Below are 23182 nucleotides of genomic sequence, written 5' to 3'. Positions count from 1 at the left end.
AACCAATCGCGATGACACGCGCGGCACATTTTCCCGCCCTTTAAGCACGTTACACGAAATTGCTTTTAGTCCTGTTTTCTGATTGGTTGATCGAGTTGTCATTGATAAGAGCCTTTTCTTTGTTTAAGTATTACGACACTTGTTTGAACAATGCCCTGTTATTGAATTAATCAAGTTCAGAATTGACTCTACTAGTTTAGAGACTGAAACACAGCTTCTTATTTCCCTTTTCACCACGTGACCCTTTTGGAATCACGTGAAAAAGATGATTGAAGACCGCTGGAAGATCGTATCCGCGATCCCTGTTCAACTCTCGTTGTTTTCTTGTAACTGAATTATGCTTCTTTAACTTTACGTTTGAAATCTGTTGGCTCCAGAGCATGTTATTTGCGCGTTCTCCAAAGAACGGATAACAGTCCCGAGATTTGCACCAGAGAAAAGAATGAGCTTTGCTGCCCATACGACTGGTTGAGTTTGTGCATACATTGAGTTAATTTGTCTGCATCACAGACAAGAAATTTACGTACCAGCTTGTGTTCCTTGTTTTGGATAATTTTCTCCAACACTTTTCGCCTTTCAACTCGACACTGAACGTATTGACGTAGTCCGCAAAAAGCCCTACAGCAAAAAAAGCGACAATTTATACACATTCTGGCACAACAGTTATTCAGTACAATGAATATCCACCATCGCTACTGCTGAACCTCTTTGGTGTTTGTTGTTGTCTCGGACGAGAAGGACGGAATCATATGATAGGATGGAATAGACACCACTTCTTTTAAAAATTTTCGCACCTTATCTCGAGAACAAGGGCAAAAAAGGAGTGACCTAGGTTGGTTTGATTTCTTTCGGTCGTAAGTTACAGGAATGTTTCAGGCGCCAGCTTATCATCACAAATAACGACGTCTTTGGAGTTTGGGCCGGGAAACCGGCAGAAAGATCTCAACGCTGTTCTCTATCACTTAGCTATCATTCTACACTCTCTCTGAAGAAAAAACGCGTGAGAGCAATGGAGTTCATTCAGCTACATGAATCCTAGTCACATTTTACCTGGTCATGATCTTGGCGTGAATGTGGTTCATGGCTTTCTGTACTTTGTGAGCCTCTTGTACCCAACGAGTGAACATGCGCCGTAAGAGTTTCTTTTCGGTGTCATTCGCAATACGCATTGCCCTTGTATTTAAAACCTTTGCTTCTACAATTATACCAAAAACAGAACTTCAGACTCAGCGAGCTCAAATTTAAACACGCAAGTCGACTTGCTTGTTTAAGTTATACGATAAGGTTACTAAACTTTTACATTCACCTTCTGTTTTGGTTTTCCAAGTATGAATAAGGCGGCGTGTCTACGAAAAAGAGACAATTGTGAGCTTTGGGCTGTTTCATCTCGATGATGTGTTAACGCATAAACAAGACATCGACAACGCTACAAAACAACTGTTTAAAAAAAATCGTGCTGCACGTGCAGCATGCATTTTAACAAAACAACTCCGTGAAATGACAAAATTTTAAGCCTAGACACTGCATTGTTACAATACAATAAGTACTTATCATAATTACGTAAAGTATGATCGTCCGGGTGAGTGTAGTCCTGAGAAGGACTGCTTGAGATCACACTGACTTGCGTTTGGACAACCTGAGCGGAAGTCATCTTCAGAGACAAGTCACTTCACTTGACTCTGAGATGACTTCCGCTCAGGTTGGCGAAACGTCAGTCAATGTCATTTAGGAGGTCTAATTCTCTTGAGGTGAAATGGAAAGGTTGTCTTTATTGCCTTCACACAGGATTATTTTAATCTCAAGTATAACATTACAACTGGATGCAGAAGCGAGTGCCTCAGTGTGCCGGCCTCAAATCCCAAATCCCGCACTGACCAGTGACTGGTTTGGTCCCATTCAGGTAAAACCCCTGTCAGTTGGGGTTCTCTTCTATGGTTCGTTTGAACTGATTCCTTAGTTAAGACTATTAAAGAGCAGTGCGGCCTGTGAACTATCTTATTTTGGGGTGCAGGGATGGCGCAGTGGTGAGAGCACTCGCCTCCCACCAATGTGGCCCGGGTTCGATTCCCAGACTCGGCGTCATATGTGGATTGAGTTTGTTGGTCTCTACTCTGCACCGAGAGGTTTTCTCCGCGTACTCTGGTTTCCCCGCTCCTCAGAAAACAACATTTGACTTGATTTGTGTTAATTGTTAATTTCAATTTACAGTGTCCCCAATTAGTGCTCCAGCGCCAGAACGACTAGACACTTTTAAAATAAAGTTCCTTTCCTTTCCTTTTATAGCCAAGCGCAACAAAGAACCAAATTGTTGGCCTATCGAACGAAAGCCTCAGTGTTGAAGCGCTTTACCCGTAGAACGAGAACACAGAACAGTCAGCCGTTTGTTTCGCTTAAGTCTTCATTTCATCATCTATAAAACCAACCAGTTAGAAGAGATAGTATAATCGCGAAAGTCTCATTACAGCGCACATCACAGCAAGTTTTCGTGCACCTTGTCTCGCAATTCGGTTTTGTGGGACACAAGTTGCGAGAAAAAAGTGATCGTTTACTTTGCGTTGAAAAAAAAACTCTCTTCTTGTCGCAGAAGTTGAGGCAAAAAATGATAATAATAAATATTATAAACGCTACAACAACTGACGATCTTACCGTTTTCCTCGCTGTGTACTCGTCGTACCAGGATAGAAACATCTGTAAATGAAAATAGAAATTCAATTACTAGAACATGACTGACTGAGAAGACTTTCATATTAAATTTAATTGAAAGGGGTTAAAAGCAGTATGCACTGTCTAAAATTTAATTAACATTGAGTCAATTTTAACCAAGAACAATTTACATCGATAAAGGTATCGGTCAATACGTTTTATAGATAACAATTTCGGAAAATAAGTTTTACAAAAATTGGATTCGGATTTTCTCTTAAATATATGTGAGGTAGTAAGGTTAATTTTGTTTAAGATTAATTGAACGAGCAATTTTTTTCAAGAAACCAAAAGGCAATAAAATGTATGCCAGCAATAATAATTATGAAAAGACAGCTAAAACGATCAAATTAAATTATTTCTTCCTCCAATTAATTTTTTTGAAGAGGAAGCAAAAATGTCATCCGGAGACAATTGCTAACAGGAAGAACTCACATTTTACACCAAACGTTGAAAGCTAAGCGGTGTTTCACGGCATACCTTCTTTTGTACGGCTATGACGAAGTACTTGTCAGCTCGGATTTCCAGAGTGTAGTTTCGCCACTCCTCGAAGCATTCCCGTAAGACACTTTGGTCGCGCTGCTGGCTGTGAGCGCGAGATACCTCGGAATGGGAAAGGAGCTGTTGCCAGAATCGGAAACTTCGAGCGACCTGCGGTAAAAATAGAAATTCAAGCACATCAGTAGGATTTCCTTGAATCAGTTAGTTGGTTCGTCAGTGGAACTGCGAAAATGGTGCCCGCATAGTTTATTTATGATTCACGACTGAAGCCGCTTACACTGAGAAGCGCTGTATTCAAGGCAGAGGTAGGTCCTCGTAAAATCTGATACAGATCAATGTTATCCTAACAAGTACCATGAAGCTAAATTAGAGAATGGCCATTGTTCAAGTTAGATACAGAAAACTTATTCACCTACTTACTTTATCACACATCAGACATTTATTTTTAGCTTCATATTGTATGTAGTACCACTTACATCGAATTTATCACTTACCAAATTGGCGGCCAAATCTTTCCTGAATTTCTGCATTGCAAGTCTGTTCCGAGCTCTTTCCAAAGCAACGTCCTTCCAGCAGACGAACACACTGCCCAAAAGAACCGTGCATGATTATCGTCAAAAGTCTGTGCGATTATATATTGTTAAAAATAATAGTGAAGAACAACTTTTCCGTCAAGAGGAGCAGTTCGCTTGTTTCCTCGCAAAATGAAGACTCACGCCTTGATTTTGTTTGGATTCTTGATCTCGATCGCAAACCCATGAAGCGGGGAGAAGAACATAACTGTCTCTAGGGTTTGGATAGTGTAATTATCTTGGAAACTTTGCTTAATCCATGGATCAAATTAAAAGTAGATCTGGGCGAAAAGTTTCATTAGTCATAGAGAGGTGCAAAGAAAGAAAAAGCACTGCGCGAAATGAGGTAAAAGGAAAAAGTTTAATTTTTTCATATGTGCTTGAAGAGGAGGTTTTCAATTTAGTCCCTCCAGTAAATCACTGTTTTGGCCAATCACAACACTATGTAACTGTGTTCCTTTAACATCGGTAAAAATACATTGTAGCCCCGATAAGGCCTTGCAAAACGGAAGCGCGAATTCAATTACCTTCTCATGATACTTGTCCCGTGCGTTTTCTTCGCCAACTGAAGCTGTTGTGCTCTGCCCAGCCAGTCGAAGAAAATCTCTCGCATGACTTTCAGCTCCACGGAGCGACGGAAAAGACGAGATTGCTTTCTACGAGTGTTCATACCTAAAACAGAAGAACAGAATTAATGAGCCTGATATAACGGCCTATAACTCCGAAGAGCATCCAATAGCTCGGTGGCTATATGAGAATATCCGAGCTAATAATCGGATGATCGATGTGGATTCGACTCCTGTTGGGACCACTCGGGATTTTTCCCCGAGTATACCCTGCGAGTCAACAAACATATCTTCAAAATTAATGGACTTCTTGCCGTGAATAATATAACCGGGACAAAATGTTGAGAGGTCAACCAATCCGTCATCCTTGATACGCAATTTTGGAAACAAGGTTCTTTTCCGAGGGACTGTGGCAGCAATTTGTCTCGGCAACGTTTGCAGGCTTTCGAGGAATTCGAAATCTGGAAAGAGAGAACGTTAACGTGACAGGAAAAAAAATACTGACCATTTGCCCATGAGTGCCAACCTCTGAGAACTTCCGACAGTCTGTCAGTTTCTTTGATCTGCATTGGACAGGTAAAGAACACATTTTTGATAATTAAAGTTTGTGCAGTCACTGAAACATACCCTATGCTATGGAGACGTTGCCACAAACCATAGCGATTCAATTAAATTTGTTTTAACCAACTTGGAAGAAAGTACTGTTGTTGTATTTACCTCAGCAAAGCGTTATCTTTTAGTCCTCATGGATAAGGACAAGAAAATGGTGATATTGTTTCGATACACTTTCTTTTAACTCAAACAAACCTTTGTAGGCCAGACGGTAAGTAAAGTGGTGCGAAAACATTGATTCGAGAATATGTAGATCCACTGTACTTCATCTATAATAAAGGCACAAAACCAGCCTTATTGACCTCGATGAACTCGCTCACGAGACTTACAGCATGGAAACGCGACTGCCATTCCCTGAAGGCCTGATGAAAGCAGAGGGAAAAGGAAAATGATTAAACAACCAGAAACTTAAGTTTGTAATTTATGAAGGGGGTAGTTTCTAAAGGAACTGTGATGCTGCGTCGGTGGTGAAGTAGCATACCAAAATTTGGTTTTATCAACGGAGTTGATAATGTAAATTGGCCACCGTACAGAGATTGGAAACGCGCCTGCCATTAGTCGATGGGTTTGAAAATGCATTAGGGACTTTAGCGACGTCGACCAAAACGTCACCTAAAAATATAACTTTGCTCTCGTAAAGTCTTTCGCGATTATTTCATCGAGTTCAAGTCAAACAACGTGGGCGAATTATCCTGAAAATAAATTGGGTCGAGCCGTTTCGGAGTGCAAATCTGTAACGAAAGGGCCCCATTTGTATGTTCACGTTGTAGTGAAAACCTCAATTTGGTGATTTCACGTCTTTAGGGAGCTTAAGCAACGACAACGGCGACGGCAACGTGAACGTGAAAGTTTAATACGAAAAGGGTGTGGAAGTTCCTCATAAGTAACACTCGTCGGAATGGCACTGAATTTAGGGGAGAAAATGAAAATTTATCCTCAAGTGCTGACGTCCTTGATAAAACCTCAAATTTGGCTATTTCAAGTTGTTATCTTTCTGACGACGGCAAAGAAATGGACCAAAGTGAAAAACGCACGTGCAGGGCGTGCAAAGCTATTGTTTTTGACCACTAAATATGCAAATTTGTAACGTTCTTGTTGCCGTCGCCGTTGTCTTTGCTTAAGCTCCATTTTATTATCAAGAGTACCGCACGTGCGGCAAGATTATATTTCTCTTTTAACCAATGAAATCATTGTTTTGTGGCGTTTTCGTTGCCACCGCCATTAGGGAGTTTAAGAAACGACGACGCCGACGGCAACGACGACGCTACAAAACAATAGGTTTATTGAGCAAAAACAATGGCTCTACACGCTCTGCACGTGCGTTTTACGTTTTGGTGCATTTCTTTGCCGTCATCTCCTAAATGACGACGTGAAATGACTAAATTCAAGGATCTGTGGAGGACGATGACATGACGATGAATTTTCAGTTCTCTTTCTACGCTCATAACCTACTCATACCAGTTTAATTCCTTGTCAGTTACTATACATCCTTAACGCCGACCGACATGAAATAGTTTCGTAGTGATATGAATAACGCGGATTTGTATTTTTAAATGAAGTCCTCGTAGCCGTCGTCGTCCTCGTTTCGTAAGCTCCCTATTGTCGTTTGTTAAACTCCCTACTGATTTCGCTAGTGACTCTCGTGCCAAATTCTCAGCCAATCAGGGCTAAGTACGTGTTTTCCCGCTCTTGACGACGGACGCATTTCTTTGCTCTGCATTACGATTGGCTCGTTTGATTCTCAGCGCCTGCTGTGATAGATCCAAATTATTTACTATAGTTTTGGTTTCACAGACTTCAGTAATTGAAAATCACACTAAGTTTTTCTCAGGCTTCCGTTCGTTGCAATCATACAGACAATTTCGTCGCTTTTATTACCATTGTCAGGAGTCTCCTCTCGCTAAACAGCACTACTTTTCGCCTGTTGGTGACTCTTGTGGAGGCCAGAACATGCCATGCGGAAAAACACCTAAGTAAAAAACAGAAAATGACGTCAACATTTGAGTAAAAAGGTCTGAAAAAGGCCTTTTCTCAAAAAAAGCACTACCAATTTAAGTCCACCTAGTTTCAAAAAACGTCAAACATATTTAGCGGTTCTTTCCTCCAAATTTTCGTTGTTCTATGTAAACTGTTTGGAGAAGCAGTCAATCGGCCTACGACTGAGGTAGCTACAGGTTACGGGTCTTTTCTTGTTAATGATGCCCTAAACTGTTGTGAAAATTAAGACGTTTTTGGAATTTAAAAGCCGAGGTGTTTGTGTGGTCATTTTACCAATAAACCAATAAATCTCACTAGCTCGACCGTGGGTCAAATGACGGCTGGCTTTGAAAAAATTTATGTAATTTGCGGGATAAATTAAAACCAGATCCCCGAAGAGAAAGGCGAAAAAGTGTGAGGCGTTTAACTCTACGGAAAGACACTATTTAAGGACAGAAAACGAAAAATCCTTCCATGACAAAATAACTGTAAACGGAAGCGAGAACTTACTTGGGTACAAGTCTTTCCGTGTAAAATCGCTTGGCTTCCTGGCTCTTTCTCGTCATCTGAGCCCAGTAAATGAAAGCTTTGCGCAAACTTCTGTCGTTTTGCTTCGTACGAATCACGTGGGTGGATCCCTTGTCCCGTTCTGTCACTGTAAACAAAGAATACGAATGCAACGTCAAGTCGTCTAACCTGGTTTGCGAAGACTTCATTCCTCCACCTCCGTGTTATGTAAAAACTTAGTAGGGCCTGGTTTATTTACCAACAAAATTAACACAAGAATTAGAAAAAAAGGATGGCGATTTGCGGAAAGGGGTGGAAGGCGGAAGAGACGTTGCGCAAAGGAGTTTAGGGAGCTTAAGATCTACGGCGACGACGTCGACGAAAACGCAACAAAACAATGATATCATTGGTTAGAAGGGCAGAAATAATCGTACTGCACGTGTGGCACGGATTTTAGCTTACATTTTTGCAGTTCTCTGCACGACGACTACGTGAAATGACGAGATTTTAGGTTTTGACGACAACGTGAGCATGTAACAGAGAATCTCCCATTCTGTATTTTCAGTCAGAAACCGCTCTTACCAATTTACTTTTAACACACTTCGCCTACATCTTACGATTTGAACGAGATGGAATAATCGCGAGAGGCTTATACTAGAGCAAAGTTATATTCTGAGGTGACGTTTTCGTCGACGTCGCCGTCGTAGATCGTAAGCTCCCTCTTAAGAAACGACGACGGCTACGGAAGCGACAATGCCAAAAAACAGTAATATTATTGGTTAAAAGAGCAAACAAATGATCGTGCTGCACGTGCGGCAAGCATTTTTGTACATTTCTCTCCCGTAATCGTCAAAGCAACAACGTAAAATGACTAATTTTCAGGTTTTGACGACAACGTGGACAAATAACAGTGAATCTTTCCTTCTCTCTCTTTGCTTCAAATCCGTACGTACCAATCTGGTTATAGGACACTTCGCCCATATTGTACAACATTAACAAGATGGAAACATCGTGAAACACTTAGGATAGGTCAAACTAATGGTTTAAAGCCGTAGCCATCGTGGTTTCTTAAACTCCCTAACGACGTGAAATGATCAAATTTGAAGCTGTGGCGGACGACGTGAGTAACGGACGATACTATTTCAATTTTCACCCTAAAGATCCACACCGTTCTCACCAATTTTTTTTTCAAGGAAGTTTTAGACAGACTTTCCATGCCGAACGACTTGAAATAATCTCAATTTTATTACAATAACGGAAAATAGTATTTTTAGACAACGTTCTCGAAGATGTCGTCGTTGTCCGTGCGTAAGCTTTGCGACGAAAAGATTTGTGTATGAACCTACGTTACGTCTTCTTTGTTCGCCACGAAGACACCGAGAAAAGACTAAAGTGAAGAATGAGAGCCAATTTAGTGTAGTTTTGTAATGTGTGGCAATAATATGACACATAAACGATAAAATATAGAAATCAATTCAGTGCAAATGATGATGATGATGATGATGATGATGAAATGAAATGAAATCGCCATTAAAATTCCCCCCTTTATTTTTCATACCAACGGCTTTCTTCTGCCACTGTCCAATGAGATCTTGCAGCTTCTTCTTAGAGGTACACTAGATGTATAAACAAAACCAAATTAGAACACGTTTTACCAGGAACGCCTTCAAAGAAATACAAACAAACTAACCCGTTTCTTCCACTTCTGAAAGCCTCCTCTTAGCCGCACGAGCCTGCGATGATCATCAGCCTCCATTTTTCTCTCCTCCTGGATGCGCTTCACTTCTGCGTACTCGTGCCATGCCTTCAAATACTTCCGACGGGCGGTGTCAAGCTACCAATAAAATTGAAGGCAGTCAGTTGAGTATTGTCGGCAAGATCAAAACTATTTTAGCCAATTGCAGTGGACGCAGACAAACAAATATATCAATCACAACGCAAAGCAAATCGATGCCGCAGGCGCTAGGCGCGGGAAAAAATATTCAGCGGCCAATCACAACAGACACAGACCAGGAAATGAACCAATCAGAATTCAAAACAAACAGACGCGGTCGGGTTTTAGCGAGGGAAAAGACAATCTCTTAGCCAAAAAATATATGCCTTCAGGAAATAGAGCCCGAGTGAAAGAAAAAAATTACAAATAGGAGTTTCTAACCCAGTGCTGTCTAGCGGTGACCTTGGTGTGAAGCTCTCTCCTCCAAGTTGTCAGCGTCTTCACCATAAGTTCGTTGATTTTGTTATCCGTCAGATAATTCAGCAATTCTCTCTGCAGTTTTCTCTGTCGTGTGAACTTCAGCCATGTCCTAAACGTCAAACTAAGAGGCAGGTTTCGCCAGTGAAGTATGGTTTCTGTAGCCATTAATTCACGGTCTCGTACATCGCTTTGAGTACTGCGACCCGTAAACGAAGTACAAGAAGCAGTGCTCATACGGTCATCCTAAGAAAAGAAATCAAGATTAAACTTTTGTTGAATGTTCGTGTTGAGGCCTTGACCACTCTAAGCTCAATATTAACATGCATCTTCTCCTTTCTGTTATGCATAGTTCTACATCAGGACTTGTGAGGAGAACTAAATTTAAGCAACGGCCACGGAAAACGCAGGTGAAAATTGCAGACAGTATTGTGTACAGACTCAAATTTTCAAAAAGATAATTGCTATTTTAACTACTGACCCACCCACCCCACCCCCACATTTACTGAATCCCACTACCCCTGCCCCCTTACCTCATGCTCATGGTCAGATTCACTACTTCCTGAATGAATACCAGTATCATCTTCCGATTTGACTGGAGAGAAGTCATGATCCCTCATAGGAGGGGTAGACGGGAGGTGTTGCTCCGGACTAGGGGTTGGGGCGGGGCTGCTTTGGTTTGAATTAAATGCCAAAGGAAAGACGGGGCGGGAGTCTCTTAAGATTGATATGGGGGAGATGACTCGGGTGGCTGGACTGCCTGGTCTGAGCAGCTGGTCTATCTGATCGATTCTTCCTGGCAGGGAAGCAGTCTGAAAGTAGACAAAAATTCTTCATTACAGAAGGAACGCGGTCAGGAATCCATTACCCCGTGGATTTTTATTTTTAGAACTAATTGCCCCCACAGGGCTTTGGCTGATTTGCTCAACCGAGCGCGTTAGGTGGTATCGGTATTGCTTAACAGGGCACGCAAGGTGGTATCGGTATTGTTCACCGAGTTCGCGAGGTGTTCTGGGTAATTTGAGTCACGAGGCAGAAAGTCACATCTTTCGCAGGTTCAGCATAGCGATTGAAGGTGAGTAATTTATTTTGAAAATCAAATTGCCGGGGTCAGAAATAGAGTTTTCAGGCACAAATCATTAACAGTGGCGACGATTTGTCAGACAACAAATGACATCAGAATGAACAGGGGCGACAGACTCGACCAAAAACTGCCAGACGCAAACTCAGAAAACAAAAGCATAGTCTCAGTATCATCATTTTCAAACAATCTTCGATCATGTTTACAACGGTTATTCACAGATAATAATAATAATAATAATAATAATAATAATAATAATAATAATAATCAACATCATCATCATCATCATCAGCGATCCGAATATAATAAGCGAGATTTGTTCTTATTTTATGGTATTTCAAGGTACCGTGAAAAGAACCACTTGGATGAAAAAGATGACGGCGAAATGTTGCCTTCTAGTGACTGAATGTTCCTGTTCCTGTTTTACTATCATATTTTCAAGGCATTTCCAAAATTACGTAGATTGCTTTTCCATTGATAGCGTATCAAATAAACGTTAATGGAAATTAAAAATAAATGCTGTTTTGTTGTTGCCTATCCTTTCCTTGCATCTTTCACTTTCATTTACCTACCTAATTAAATGTAAAATAATTTGAAGATATCATAATGTGCAGTACATATTAAATGGTAAACGCCTCCACTGCCATCCGTATTATCTTAGGCGGGGGCAGATTTAGTGAAAACTATTACTAGTATATTTTGACGTGTGTGACTGCGAACTTACGTAAATTGGTTCACATACGTCACATACGTATGTAGCGTAACAAATGGCTGATTAAAGGTCTCTTACGATTGGCTATTGTGAAAACACCCACTAAAAGCCCCCCCCCCCCCCCCCACCCCACCCTGGGAGGTGCTTCTAAAAATAAAAAGATACGGGACAGGGTTCACTCAGAGGGTTCATATGGAAGATGGAGGCTCCCGGTATTGGGCTCTTGACTACGTACAGTTAAGTAACAAGCCTTACATAAGGGTGTTAGTCAAGGCTTAAAGCTTATAGCCTCGTGTTAGTTGAAAAGAATGATACAAATAAAAGAAACAGGGACAACAAACCAATGAAACTGAAAGAAAGTAGCCGGTTTTAACAGCAAAATGGTAGACCGCCATATTTGTTGTTCTTTGCCCGTTGTATACGTTTTCCTACTAATGTAGATTATATGGAAATAAGGCCCTGTCCACACTAATGCGTTTTCGTTTGAAAACGCATATATTTTGATGCGTTCAGGACTTCTATCCACACTAAAACGCTGAGCGTATTCATCGAAACCGCAAAAATTACAAAACGCTCTCGAGAAAGTGGATAGAAGTGAAAATGCATCATACATATCGTTTTAGTGTGGACTGTCGAAAACACATCAAAACGAAAACGATGATGCCATCCCTACCACGTGAGTTGTACTCAGGCTTTGAAAACAATGTTACTAGCAAATATTTGGTATTTTGTTCGGAGCTTAACGTTACTCTATTCAACCTTATCTTGGTTTTTAGTACAAAAAGAAAATGATTTGTTTTCAAGATCTTCCCATTTATAGTGCTGGAGCAGGAACACCACATCGAAGGTCGAGAAGGTTTTGGAACAAAACAAGAGAGCCAAAGCGAAGTTGTTTACAGTTTTCAAACTCGCACTGGAGGGAATTGCCGAAAATATCGCAACCGCATTTCTTTCGAGCGTTTTAGTGTGGATAGTTGAAAAGGCTGCGAAAACGGTAGTGTGGACGCGGACCGATCGATGCGTTTTCGATGACACCGAAACCGAAACGCATTAGTGTGGACGAAGCCTCAGATCTTACGAGTGGTAGGAGCTTTGTATCACTAAAAACAAGAGACAGCAAAATTTATGTAGCACTGATTGATCTGCCCCCTCCATATCCGGTTCTCCTTCCATGTAAACAGTCTTGTTGACGAAACTCCATCAACTTACATCGTCGTCTCTTTCCTTGTGTGCCAGGCCAAACGTGAAAACACTGCCTGACCCTCTCCTGCCTGACGCTCCATAACCAGAGGAGGCCAGCGCATCGGTGCCTTGGGTCGACCCGACAGTCGACCCGAAGGTGGACCCGAAAGTAGAGCTGAGGTTATTGCGGAACGGTGAAGCAGCAAACGAACCAAATGAAGAGTCCAGGCCAGACAGAGTTGTAGCAAACTGCTGCATTTCTTGCTGAAGAACCTCTTTGGTAAAGCCCAGCCAGGATTGGAATATCTTCCTGAGAAAGTCTAGTTTCCTTGCGTGGGCGTGGTTTCTTAATTTTGAGTGAAAGAAACGAAACAAAATGAGACGAACTTTCTCAAATAATATCTTAAAAGAGACAAAACTAAAAGTGGATAATTAAAATGAGTTTCGTAGAGCTAGAAGTTAGTATTGAATACTTTGTACAATCACAGCAGATGAAGATGAATAATTGAGCCAATCACAACACAGAAACCAAATACATGCTGCCGGCAGTAAGGGCGGAAAATCCAACGTGGCCGAGGTTTTAGTGAAGTCAGTGGAATAACTAAAACACTCCCTTTCCAGAACCAAAAGCGTGAAACTCCCAGAGAAAGAGCTGTAAATTACACTGGCCAGGAAAAGTTAATCTTTTCACGGAGCCAAAATTGTCTGTAAGTCTTTCTATGCAAAGTGTGTTTACCTTGCTAACTCCTCCGCGCGAAAACGCCTGACCCACTCCATCCAGGCCTCTTTCATAACCATCGTTCTGCAGAGCTGGTCAGCCATTTCTTGTTGTCGGAGACGAAGCACTTTCTGTTGCCCCGCCGACTTCCGCCAAAATTTGAAAGACCACCTGATTAAAAGTGCATTTCGCGCCTGTCAAAGGAAAAGCATAAAGAATCAGGGTGATTAGAATAAACTTTACTAAAAACACGTCTTTCGAAAACGTAGTAGTCATCACGGCCAAGGCCCTTGAAAACAAACGATGAAAAATGTCTGAATACGACTTTGAAGCAGGTCTGTCGTCAATATCATCCTCACGCTGAACAGTCCTTCTCAGGACTTCACTCACCTGTTTACCGTACATCAACTAAATTATGATATGACTCTGGGTTCAAACCATTTACGACTTTATGCCAAATTAAAGTCTGCAGGTCCTTACGCGCGGGTTTTTATGTAAGGTAAATCGCTACTTTCACATTCCCCATAATACATTTTGTTTGCCCCCCAAATTTTGCATAAACCATTGTTTTCGAATGGTCTTGGGACACTGCATATTCCCAAGAGCATTTGAAAACAATGGTTTATGCAAAATTTTGGGGGCAAACAAAGTGTATTATGGGGAATGTGAAAATAACGAATAGCCTAGTTCTCACGACTCTAATATCACATCGCAGTAAAGCTTCAAAAGTGGAAGTCGGAAGGCCAAAAAATTGAAACTGAGACGCACAACATTTTCTATCATGCCCTCGTTACTATCCGAAAATGCATAATTTCTCTTCAAACCTACACGAAATTCTCCCAGAGAGGGCGCGTTAAGGTATGATGCGAAAAATTTGCCTGAACGCGAAGGGACGTTTACATGAAGATGCATTAACCACACCGCTGGCATTTACCTCCTTTCCAGTCTCCTCTACTTTCTCCTCCGCCCTGATTTGGACTTTGTGCTTCCATGCACTGTAATACTTCTCCATCACTTGAAATTTGCGCGCGCGCACTTTTAGTCTGTTATGCCGCTGGTCCTTCATATAGGCTGTCAAAATTGAAAATGATGGAAAATTATATGCATTGGATCCTTACAAACCAGACAAATATCAAGTGATGTTTCCCTTACTCAAAAGGACTGTCTACTGAACGCAGCCATGCAAAAAAAAAAAGAAGCAGATTTGAAGCTGGTTTGCCTTACACTCTCTCTCCACCCAGGTGTATAAATCGGTACAGACAGCATACTTCTGGTGGTAACCTTAGGATGGACTAGCATCCCGTCCAGGGAGGAGTGGCAACTCTTGTCAGTCGTCTTATGCCACAGGCATCGCGATATGCTCTGGCCGTGTGAGCCCTCAGTGGTCCCCGTGTAACCGCCCTTTTTTGACAAGTTGGATGGATGGTTTTAAACTTACGTTAATCAATAACGTTGTAATTAAGGTAAAAGAGAGTACAAATAAATTGTCGTTGTTGATATAGTTTTAAATACAAGTAATTAACACGTAATATATAAAGTAGTTTTCAGATTTTTCGATTTCACCTTTCCAGGCTGTGAATGCTCTTGACAATTTCCTTTCCTGCATTGTTTCTTGAACTTCTCGTTCTTTTACGCTTAAATAAGCTCGCTCCCTGTAGCGAACATTAAAGACATTGATAAATTGTTTGAAATAAATGTTCATGTATATTGAATGAATGCGTCTCGGGTTTGCATAACTGTCTCGAATTCTCCCAACTCCCCCGAGTGTTTAGATGAGGCTATGGAAACACGGAAAACGTCCTCTATTGCTTAAATAGACACCTGAAAAATCCAAGCGGCTACAACGGGATTTCAAATCATGACGTCTGCGATGTTGGTGCAATGCTCCACTGACCAACTCAGCTATGAAGCCACTCAGTTAGGAGAAGGTCAATTTGATGTTAAGCCCAACAAATTGAGCTATCGAACGCACACGTATTTGCAAATGAAAGAACGATCGAAAAAACAAACCAATAAGCGCGGTTAATAAAAGGGGAATATCCGAAGTTAGCAATATTAGGAATTTCCCCTAGCAAGAACTAACTGCGGGTTGGCTTTGGCTGAGCAGGAAAAACAACAACAACAATCTTTATTACTTGGAATTAGCCCGCAGGTAGCTAATATTGGTGGGTCTGTAAAAAGTCAAAATGATAGAGCTTACTCAGGCAAAAAAACCGGACCAGAGCTAGAGACCCAAGTAATACAATCTCGGCTCACTAATGGCGTCATCAAGAAGATTTTAACACAGTTAACGACGGTGAGAGGTGAGTGCTTCCTTAGTAACACAGACAAGCCTACACGAACAAGCCGCCAAACGCGCGCGCACACTCACGCATGCGTGCAAGCAAGAGGAAACAAAGAAATTATGGTAAGCTCGTCCGACGAAGTTTCACATTTACCTCCAAAACAAGAAGTATCTATCCAGGATTTTCTCAGTATTTCTTGTCTTTTGATCGACAATGTGCTTTTGTCGATGGACATGTAATCTCCATGCATCAAAGACCCTGCGATTAAAGAAAAAAAACTTTCACGCACAAACCCTGCATCAACACCACGAGCGACTTTCAAGTTAACTCACTTAAAAAGACATGAAACATTTTTTCATTTGCGAGATATTTTTTAGTTCGCCACTTTCCACAAAATAATGCATAAGACTTGGAGATCATCGCAGGTAAGACGCAACTTGAGACCCGCGCAAACAACCTCAACATTTGCTTAAACATCCGTTCGATTTTGTTGAGCGATGTTGACCGCTGGGGTTGGCAAACCGTTTCAACAGATCATCAACATTTGATTCAACAAAATTTTACGAGAGGCCTTGTATTCAGTCCCAGGCTGCAGGCGCAGTTGTTACTATGGATACGGACATGGGATACGTCATTAACTGACCGATTAGTGCGCATGTGCAAACCTAACAATGTTGAAAGAGGGGAGGGAGGGGGGGAAAGGGGGGAGGGGAATGGCTTCAACTTCATTCAACATTCGCGATAACAACAAAAAATGTTGAATAGTTGTTGAAGCAAAATTTAAACGCTTTTAAACTCATTCAACATCGCTGTTCAACAAAGTCGAACGGATGTTGAAGCGAACGTTAAAGCCGTTTCTTCGGACCTTTAAGCAGTTGCGGTGAAAGCCTGAAAATATTCACTCTTGAACGGGGCTCAAACAAATGACTTTGCGATTGCACTGGCCTTCTCTACCAACTGGGCTATCAAACCAACTGGGAGAGCTCCCATGTAAATAATCTCATGTATGCTATTATTCCTTCCCAAAATAAAAGCGTCTGGAACAGACTAAAAGGACTCCTACCTGGTCATTTCTTTCCGTTCTCTTCTCGCAACCATGGGCGAAATGATCTGTTGTTCCTGGTTCACAACTCTCCAGGCTTGTAGAACTCGAGCTTTACAATTACGCATCAGAATAGCGTGGGCTCTGAAAGCCCTTTCGTTTTCTGTGTCCACCTTTCGTTTCTGCTGTCTCCATTTCTTGAACATTCCTAAGATGAACAAAGAAATGCAAGCATTGCGGAAAGTGTTATTTAAAAATACCACTCGATTCTGAACGTATAAGCGAGGTCGAGGTCGGAAGGATCATTAGCTTTCAGAACGTACTTCTCAACATTAACTGTTCCCAGATGCTCCGGTTATCAATCAATCTTTGTACCAGGTATTTCCTCTTTAGTAGAACCTTCCACGCTTCGCAGGCTTTTCTGTTAAAAGGAAAACAAGCATTTTAAAGGGGAGCTGAAGTTATAATCCTATCTTTTATCTATGATTCCAAAAATGTTGATTTCCAAATTGATACCTCAGTCAGTTATGATTATTGCAAAGAAATCGCGTTCAAAGCCATTTTTCCCGCTCTGGGATCTCCGGCAGTGCGGGCTTAGTCTACAATGGGGACAAAACTCCTTGGGGCAGTACACAAAAACGGGGTGTACAGCGCAGAAAATTCAAAATTGTTTGTTGGGGGGGAAAGTGAGGTGGAGAGAGACATAGATTGTCGCCAAAGGTCCCAAGAATTTAACGTCCAATTGCAGATGTAAAAATCAGTGAAGAGGAGACATTCACAGTGACTGGCACTAAACTTTAGTTGACGTTGAATGTCATGACCGATGACACGTTTGTTTCGAGCCACAATGCTCTCAGCTCACGTTCGCAGTATGTAAGATAACAGTATCTTTTGAGCTGAAAGGAAGGAAAACGTTTTTTTAAAAAAAAGAGACACCCTAATTTCCACTTTTAACAGAACGAAAATAGAATGCGCACAGACGAGACAGTCAAATTTTAATCAATAGCAGCGTGGATGGCGTAAAAGTCACTAGCAAAGTAAGCAATTTGTACAGATGACTGCGGGCTGTTTGCTGGCAGCGCTCTAAAAAAAAAAAAAAGCTCAAGTCTGCGTTTCTGGAATCCGATGTAATTGCATAGCAATTATCCAGATTGATATCTCACCTTGTACAGCGCGAAGACCAGTTTCTCTTCGCTCTCTTTCTGAAACTAACAATCTTCATCGCAAACATCCACCGATCCATCATTTTTCGTGTGGTATGTTGATTCATCCTTTGTGTCAACTGCAATTCCTTGTGCCTAGAAAAAAAAGCGAAATCAATCTCTGCAATATTAAGCCTTCACCCGGTTTTGATGTTTCGCCAAATATGAGCTATAAAAATTGACGCATAGAGTGTTTTCTCTCACGTGATCAGTAACCTTGTTTTTCCACAGAAACAAAAGAAAACTTTTGCATGACAACAGACCCCAATTCCCAGAGGATTAGTTGGGTACAACAAAATGGCCGCCGTTCCATTATTTAGGGACACCAAGATGGCCGCCTTGAAGTCAGGTGAAAACACTCTATTAGTGGGTGCGCCAATCAGCTCGTGCAATCTACTTCATTTCCGCATTAAGTAAAGCAAGGATAATCTAGTATCTCGGGCTCAAATTTTCAGAGGCACAGTGATAGCGATATTACATGATCACGCGGGGATACGAATGTTATCTTCATATGTTGATGGTACAAAATGTATCTCTCGGAGATGTAATTATCAGCTCGAGTCTAGAGCTGAAGAAAAAGTCGACGGTAGTTTCACTCTCTTCGTATCTCGAAGTTATTCTTTTACTGATATTTCAAAAATATAATTTAATTAATGACAACAACGGTCGCACGACTTAGCTCGTAAACAGGATGCACTGATATTATTAGCTGACATGTTCGTAACCATGACGACATCAGTATCCTCACACGTGAACGATAAACATGAAATCTACACTTTGCGCAACGCAAAATGATATTAGGAACAAGAAAAATAATACAGCTAAATATTCAACGGACTTCCAAATGCTGATTTATTGGCTGACCTATCAGTAAATAACACTACACTTACGAAAGTACGTAAAGTGAGGAAAAAGATTCTCCCATTCTTCCCGGCAAAAATGGCAACTACGGCTTGATGTTTCGAGAGGGAAGACCCTACCCAGACTTACGGGACTTAAGGGGAGTTTCCTGGAGACTACTACTGAACACAAACAGAAATACTTTTAGGTGAAACTAACCTAAGTAACTGTTTTCCTTTCACGTGCTGTTTCCAGTTATTAAACACGGTTCTGGTGAGCATGTGCTCCAGTGTCCCAACGAATGCTTCTCTTTTTTCGGTTTGTAGTTTTGTGTAGGTTGACCATTTGTGAAAAAAGCGACGCTTTTTTCCCTGAAAAAAAATAAATAACATTGAGATTTTCATGTAAAAGAGGTGACTTATAAAAGTGTACACGTCACTGAAAGAGATTGGGAGCCAACTATACTCTGCAAAGTATATCGCATATTGCTCTTCTACTTCAATTATTTTAAATGACGCGAATGTGCCAATGAACCACGAAGCTTAAGGCCGCACATTAAGTGGAAAAACAAGGATACGGACCCAGAAAAAGAGGTTACTTAAACAGAAATCGTCTTAAATGCCCTGTTTTCCAAAGACAGACTTGGTGACCGCTGCTGAACAAGATTGAACTTTTTTTCTTAATATCGATTCCGCTTTACCTTTCTAGCCAAGGCTTTGCAGAGATGACGATGAATGACGTTTCGCTTGTATCGTAGAAACCACAACTTAAAGATCTTTCTGCAAAATGAATAAGCATTTCAATTGGTTAAATGTCTGCAACTCAAATTCCACAAAGAATCTCACTGAATCGTGCAAAAAAGTCACCTCTGAAGTCCGTCATTGAAACTTCGATCCGCTCTCCTGTTCATCAAGCGGATTCGCCAGTGATGGAAACTTTGTTTCACAAGTTTGTGACGATGATTTTCTTTACACATGCTCTGGAAACGCAGTCGAATGATCCTGAAAAAAAATTGTTGAGAGGAGCGATAAGGAGCGCAATAATTATTAAACAAAAAAACCTTTGAGAAAGGAGGCAGAAGGTACGGCTTCGATCAAAAAGTTCCAAAACGTCCAAAACGTGTCCGAAGGTCTTGGCGTTTAATTTATAATCAACACTTTATCTTCATTTCACTTCTCCTTTGAATTTTTTTAAGACTGCCCCCTTTCGAAATTCAGCTCTGGTAATACCGCATGACGTTTGTCAACTGAAACTAGTGCTCAATGGCAGAGCATCCGAACATGCCGGATTGGTACGTTATAAAGGGTTCACCTTCCCATAGGTCTGATGAGTACTAAAAATTTTCGCGAGTATGCCAAGTCACCATCGATAAATATACATCGTACCATGTCATCTATGTTCAGTGATTATGTTGTTTTCCTCAGTCTTAGAGCGGTTTTCAATTGAGTGTCGAAAGTAATTAGATAATTACTTTGGTTTATGATTACTTCACTCAGTGATTGGTTCAAAGTTCTCGCGCCATTTTTTCATCCAATCAGAAGTAAAACCAAAACCAATCGTGGCTCACGCGTGCACATTTTCCCGCGCTTTGTGTCGGCTACGTGTAATTACTTCGAGTTTTGATTGGTTTGCCGGATTGTCTCAGTCCTTTTTGATTGGCTAAAGTAATTACTTTGGTTTTGGTTTTACGACACTCAATTGAAACTCGCTCTAAGTTCTAAACGGAAAACAATTTTTCCAATTCCTTCAAATTCGGGAAGGCCTCTCACTATACCAAGTTTGTCAATTGAGTGTTTGGTGACTAAACTGTGAAACTAAATCTGATCGAAGTAGAAGTTTGATGGCACATGATTCTGAAAAATATTAACTTTTCTACAGAAAAACTTACTTTGTATATTCTGCCCAATTCTTCCAGCAATAGAAGGCTCTGATTAAAATGCGTTTTCTAAACAGAGAAAGGACATGATAGATACATGTTATGACCTTGATTGTATTGCATGAGATTTAAGATCTGAATGAATTCTGAAGGTTGAGGTTTACTATATGCTGTTTCATCACACCCAAGTATTTAAGAAGGTACTCGCGTTATCGTCTAGGGGGCGGCAACAACTTGGAGTAGTTAATTCTACAATATTGGACACTAGTTTTACCCAAATTTCAAGGAAACCGGTACTATATGAGTAAAGACACTTAGCTGCAAAAGTGTGTCAACATCAAGGTAGGATGAAAGGGAAAAGTGTGTGTTCATTTTTCAATTACAAAGCAATTATTACAATACCATGTCCCAAAATACAAGCAACCAAACCCACTCTTGACTTCAACAAAGGATATAATTGACTTTTTGTTAGTCTTAAAATTCAGCGATACAAACATCTTTATACTCACGAGGTCAAATTTCTCGCCACCAATGCCTTATGTGTGTTGACTTTCCAAAATGCAAAAATCCTGGCTTGTAAGTGTTCTTCATAGTGAACCCTGTCGTGAAAAATGTTTTGGAGGTGGTCATTTTCAAGTGTAGTTTCTCCAAGGCTGTTCTTCACCATATTTGTCTTCTTATGCCTAAGTACTAGGATGTTCCGAGAGATGGTAGTTTACAAGGTGCTAGGATGATCTTCCTACCTCTTAGGAACTGTAAAGATTCTATTGCTATGGCCAACTACAACTATTAATTTTACAAAAATACTATATAGAGAAAACACATGGTGCTACATGTACTGTAAGATGACCCATTCTTAGGTCTAACTCCCTCACAGTCCGTGTAAACTGTCCTCTAAAATGCCACGATATCCACTGACAATAGGGAGTTTAAGAAATGACGACGGCTATCGGACAACGACAACGCCAAAAAGCAGTAATATTATTGGTTAAAAGAGGAAAAATCTGATCGTGCCGCATGTGCGGCAAGCATTTTTGTCCATTTCTCTCCTGCACTCGTGAAAACAACAAATAGATTCCATGTTGCCGTGCGTCTGTTCAGTAATAGATCACAGATGACGTCAAAATGTGGTAAGAACAAAAAAGTGGCACACTAGGCGATAGCCGAGTGTGCCACCGATTTTGACGTCTTCTGTGATCTATTACTGAACAGACCCACGGCAACATGGAATCAATTTGTTTTATATAATAAAGAATTAAACTTTATTCGCATAAAAGCTGATGGTGACGTCAATCGTGCGTCTGTCCTCTAATAGATCATAGGCAAGAACCAATCAAAATCCGTGAATAACTTGGGTTATTATATAAACAACAACGTAAAATGATCAATTTTCACATTTTGACGACAACGTGGACAAAACAACAACGAATCTTTCCTTCTCTCTCTTTGCTTCAAATCCGTACGTACCAATCTGGTTGTAGCAAACTTCGTCAATATTGTACAACATAAACAAGATGGAAACATCGTGAGACACTTAGAATAGCTCAAACTATTAGTTTGAAGTGACGCTTTCGTTGCTGTAGCCGCCGGGTTTCTTAAACTCCCTAATAATCCAGAGGATGATATGGGCATAGCAAAGGTTAAGTGTTCTCTTTGGCACACTGTCCAGTTATTGATTTACATTAAAAGAGCGCTTAATTGCATTCTAATGAACAAAATCAACACTCATGCTCACGAGGTTTAAATAAACTCTAAAAGAATGATTCTCTAACGGTACCTGGCGACTTCATTTAGCCGTGTCTTTACAACCTGCTGTGTCGCATATAACCGCCAACTGTGCCAGCTTTTGGTCAAGAGTCCAATCCTGCCAAAGAAAGAAACCTTGAAGTCAACTTTGTTGACTCTGTTGACATGACCTTGTGAGAGCTTACGGGACTTTTAAGTCCCGTAAGCTCTCACAAGTTAAAGGCCTAAAAAGGCCTAAATGATAAAATAATAAAATAGGCCTTAAAAGGCCTAAATGATAGAGAGATTTAATATCACGTTAAACGTGAAATGCGAACGCAAAAGTGCCCACGTGACCATGATTTTTTCCCGCCAGTTTTCGCGTTTGCTGGTTTCTACGTTAAAGAAGGCACTTTCGCCCTCGTCGAAAAAATGGAATTTTTTCCCGTTTTTCTTCTACATAACTAGCTGTTTGTGGAAAAAAAGAACCCCAAAACCATTTTCCGGTAAGTCAAAGAAGTTCATAACTGACTCCTTACCGCAATTTTTTCAATTAATATTTTCTTCATGAACTCACGTAGAATCTCTGTTGGCTCGCACAACAATTTCCTCAAAACGCGCAAAATTTGACAGGTAAGGATTATCATTCTAAATGGCTTATTTTTCTACAAACAATGATTAAAGAGACTCCGAGTTTTTGTTTTGTTACTAAATACTCAAGATTAGCAGATTTGCCATGAGTTACGCGAAGCTTAAGTCTTACGCCTGAGCTTAACTCCGTTTTACGTGAAAAGACAGGCCGACGTCAATTAAACGTGATGCTAAGTCTTTAATATATTTGTACATTTTCGGCGGAAAGCTAGCATCGATAAATGGTTAAGGCTGTATTACTT

At 40.8% G+C, this 23182-nt stretch overlaps 1 protein-coding gene and 1 long non-coding RNA gene across 3 annotated transcripts in view; one reads left to right on the top strand and one right to left on the bottom strand.

The window, feature by feature from the left end:
- LOC138051231 (uncharacterized) overlaps positions 1-23182 on the bottom strand; it is a 46986-nt gene that overhangs the window by 10594 nt on the left and 13210 nt on the right. For both annotated transcript variants that reach the window (XM_068897391.1, XM_068897392.1), the window contains exons 11-39: positions 22342-22428; positions 21074-21163; positions 20577-20633; positions 19555-19689; positions 19389-19467; positions 18908-19059; positions 17810-17944; positions 16970-17067; positions 16668-16854; positions 15758-15862; positions 14883-14971; positions 14254-14390; positions 13338-13513; positions 12629-12947; positions 10160-10438; positions 9591-9872; positions 9126-9269; positions 8994-9051; positions 7439-7583; positions 6830-6920; positions 5254-5313; positions 4845-4902; positions 4301-4445; positions 3696-3786; positions 3181-3351; positions 2647-2688; positions 1307-1346; positions 1051-1195; positions 528-618 (exon numbers count right to left, since the gene is read on the bottom strand). In XM_068897391.1, the coding sequence (XP_068753492.1) occupies positions 528-618; positions 1051-1195; positions 1307-1346; positions 2647-2688; positions 3181-3351; positions 3696-3786; positions 4301-4445; positions 4845-4902; positions 5254-5313; positions 6830-6920; positions 7439-7583; positions 8994-9051; positions 9126-9269; positions 9591-9872; positions 10160-10438; positions 12629-12947; positions 13338-13513; positions 14254-14390; positions 14883-14971; positions 15758-15862; positions 16668-16854; positions 16970-17067; positions 17810-17944; positions 18908-19059; positions 19389-19467; positions 19555-19689; positions 20577-20633; positions 21074-21163; positions 22342-22428 (3688 nt within the window). The remainder of the gene's footprint in view (positions 1-527; positions 619-1050; positions 1196-1306; positions 1347-2646; positions 2689-3180; positions 3352-3695; positions 3787-4300; positions 4446-4844; positions 4903-5253; positions 5314-6829; positions 6921-7438; positions 7584-8993; positions 9052-9125; positions 9270-9590; positions 9873-10159; positions 10439-12628; positions 12948-13337; positions 13514-14253; positions 14391-14882; positions 14972-15757; positions 15863-16667; positions 16855-16969; positions 17068-17809; positions 17945-18907; positions 19060-19388; positions 19468-19554; positions 19690-20576; positions 20634-21073; positions 21164-22341; positions 22429-23182) is intronic.
- Positions 3307-13063, top strand: LOC138051236 (uncharacterized). The gene is made up of 3 exons (XR_011132751.1): positions 3307-3506; positions 10534-10701; positions 12656-13063. It is a non-coding gene; the product is annotated as an uncharacterized lncRNA (long non-coding RNA).

The sequence above is a fragment of the Montipora capricornis genome, chromosome 6 (genome assembly GCF_036669925.1).
Source record: "Montipora capricornis isolate CH-2021 chromosome 6, ASM3666992v2, whole genome shotgun sequence".
Classification (NCBI taxonomy): Eukaryota; Metazoa; Cnidaria; class Anthozoa; order Scleractinia; family Acroporidae; genus Montipora; species Montipora capricornis.
Note: the sequence above shows the minus strand (reverse complement) of the source record. Positions and strands in the feature narration are given on the sequence as shown.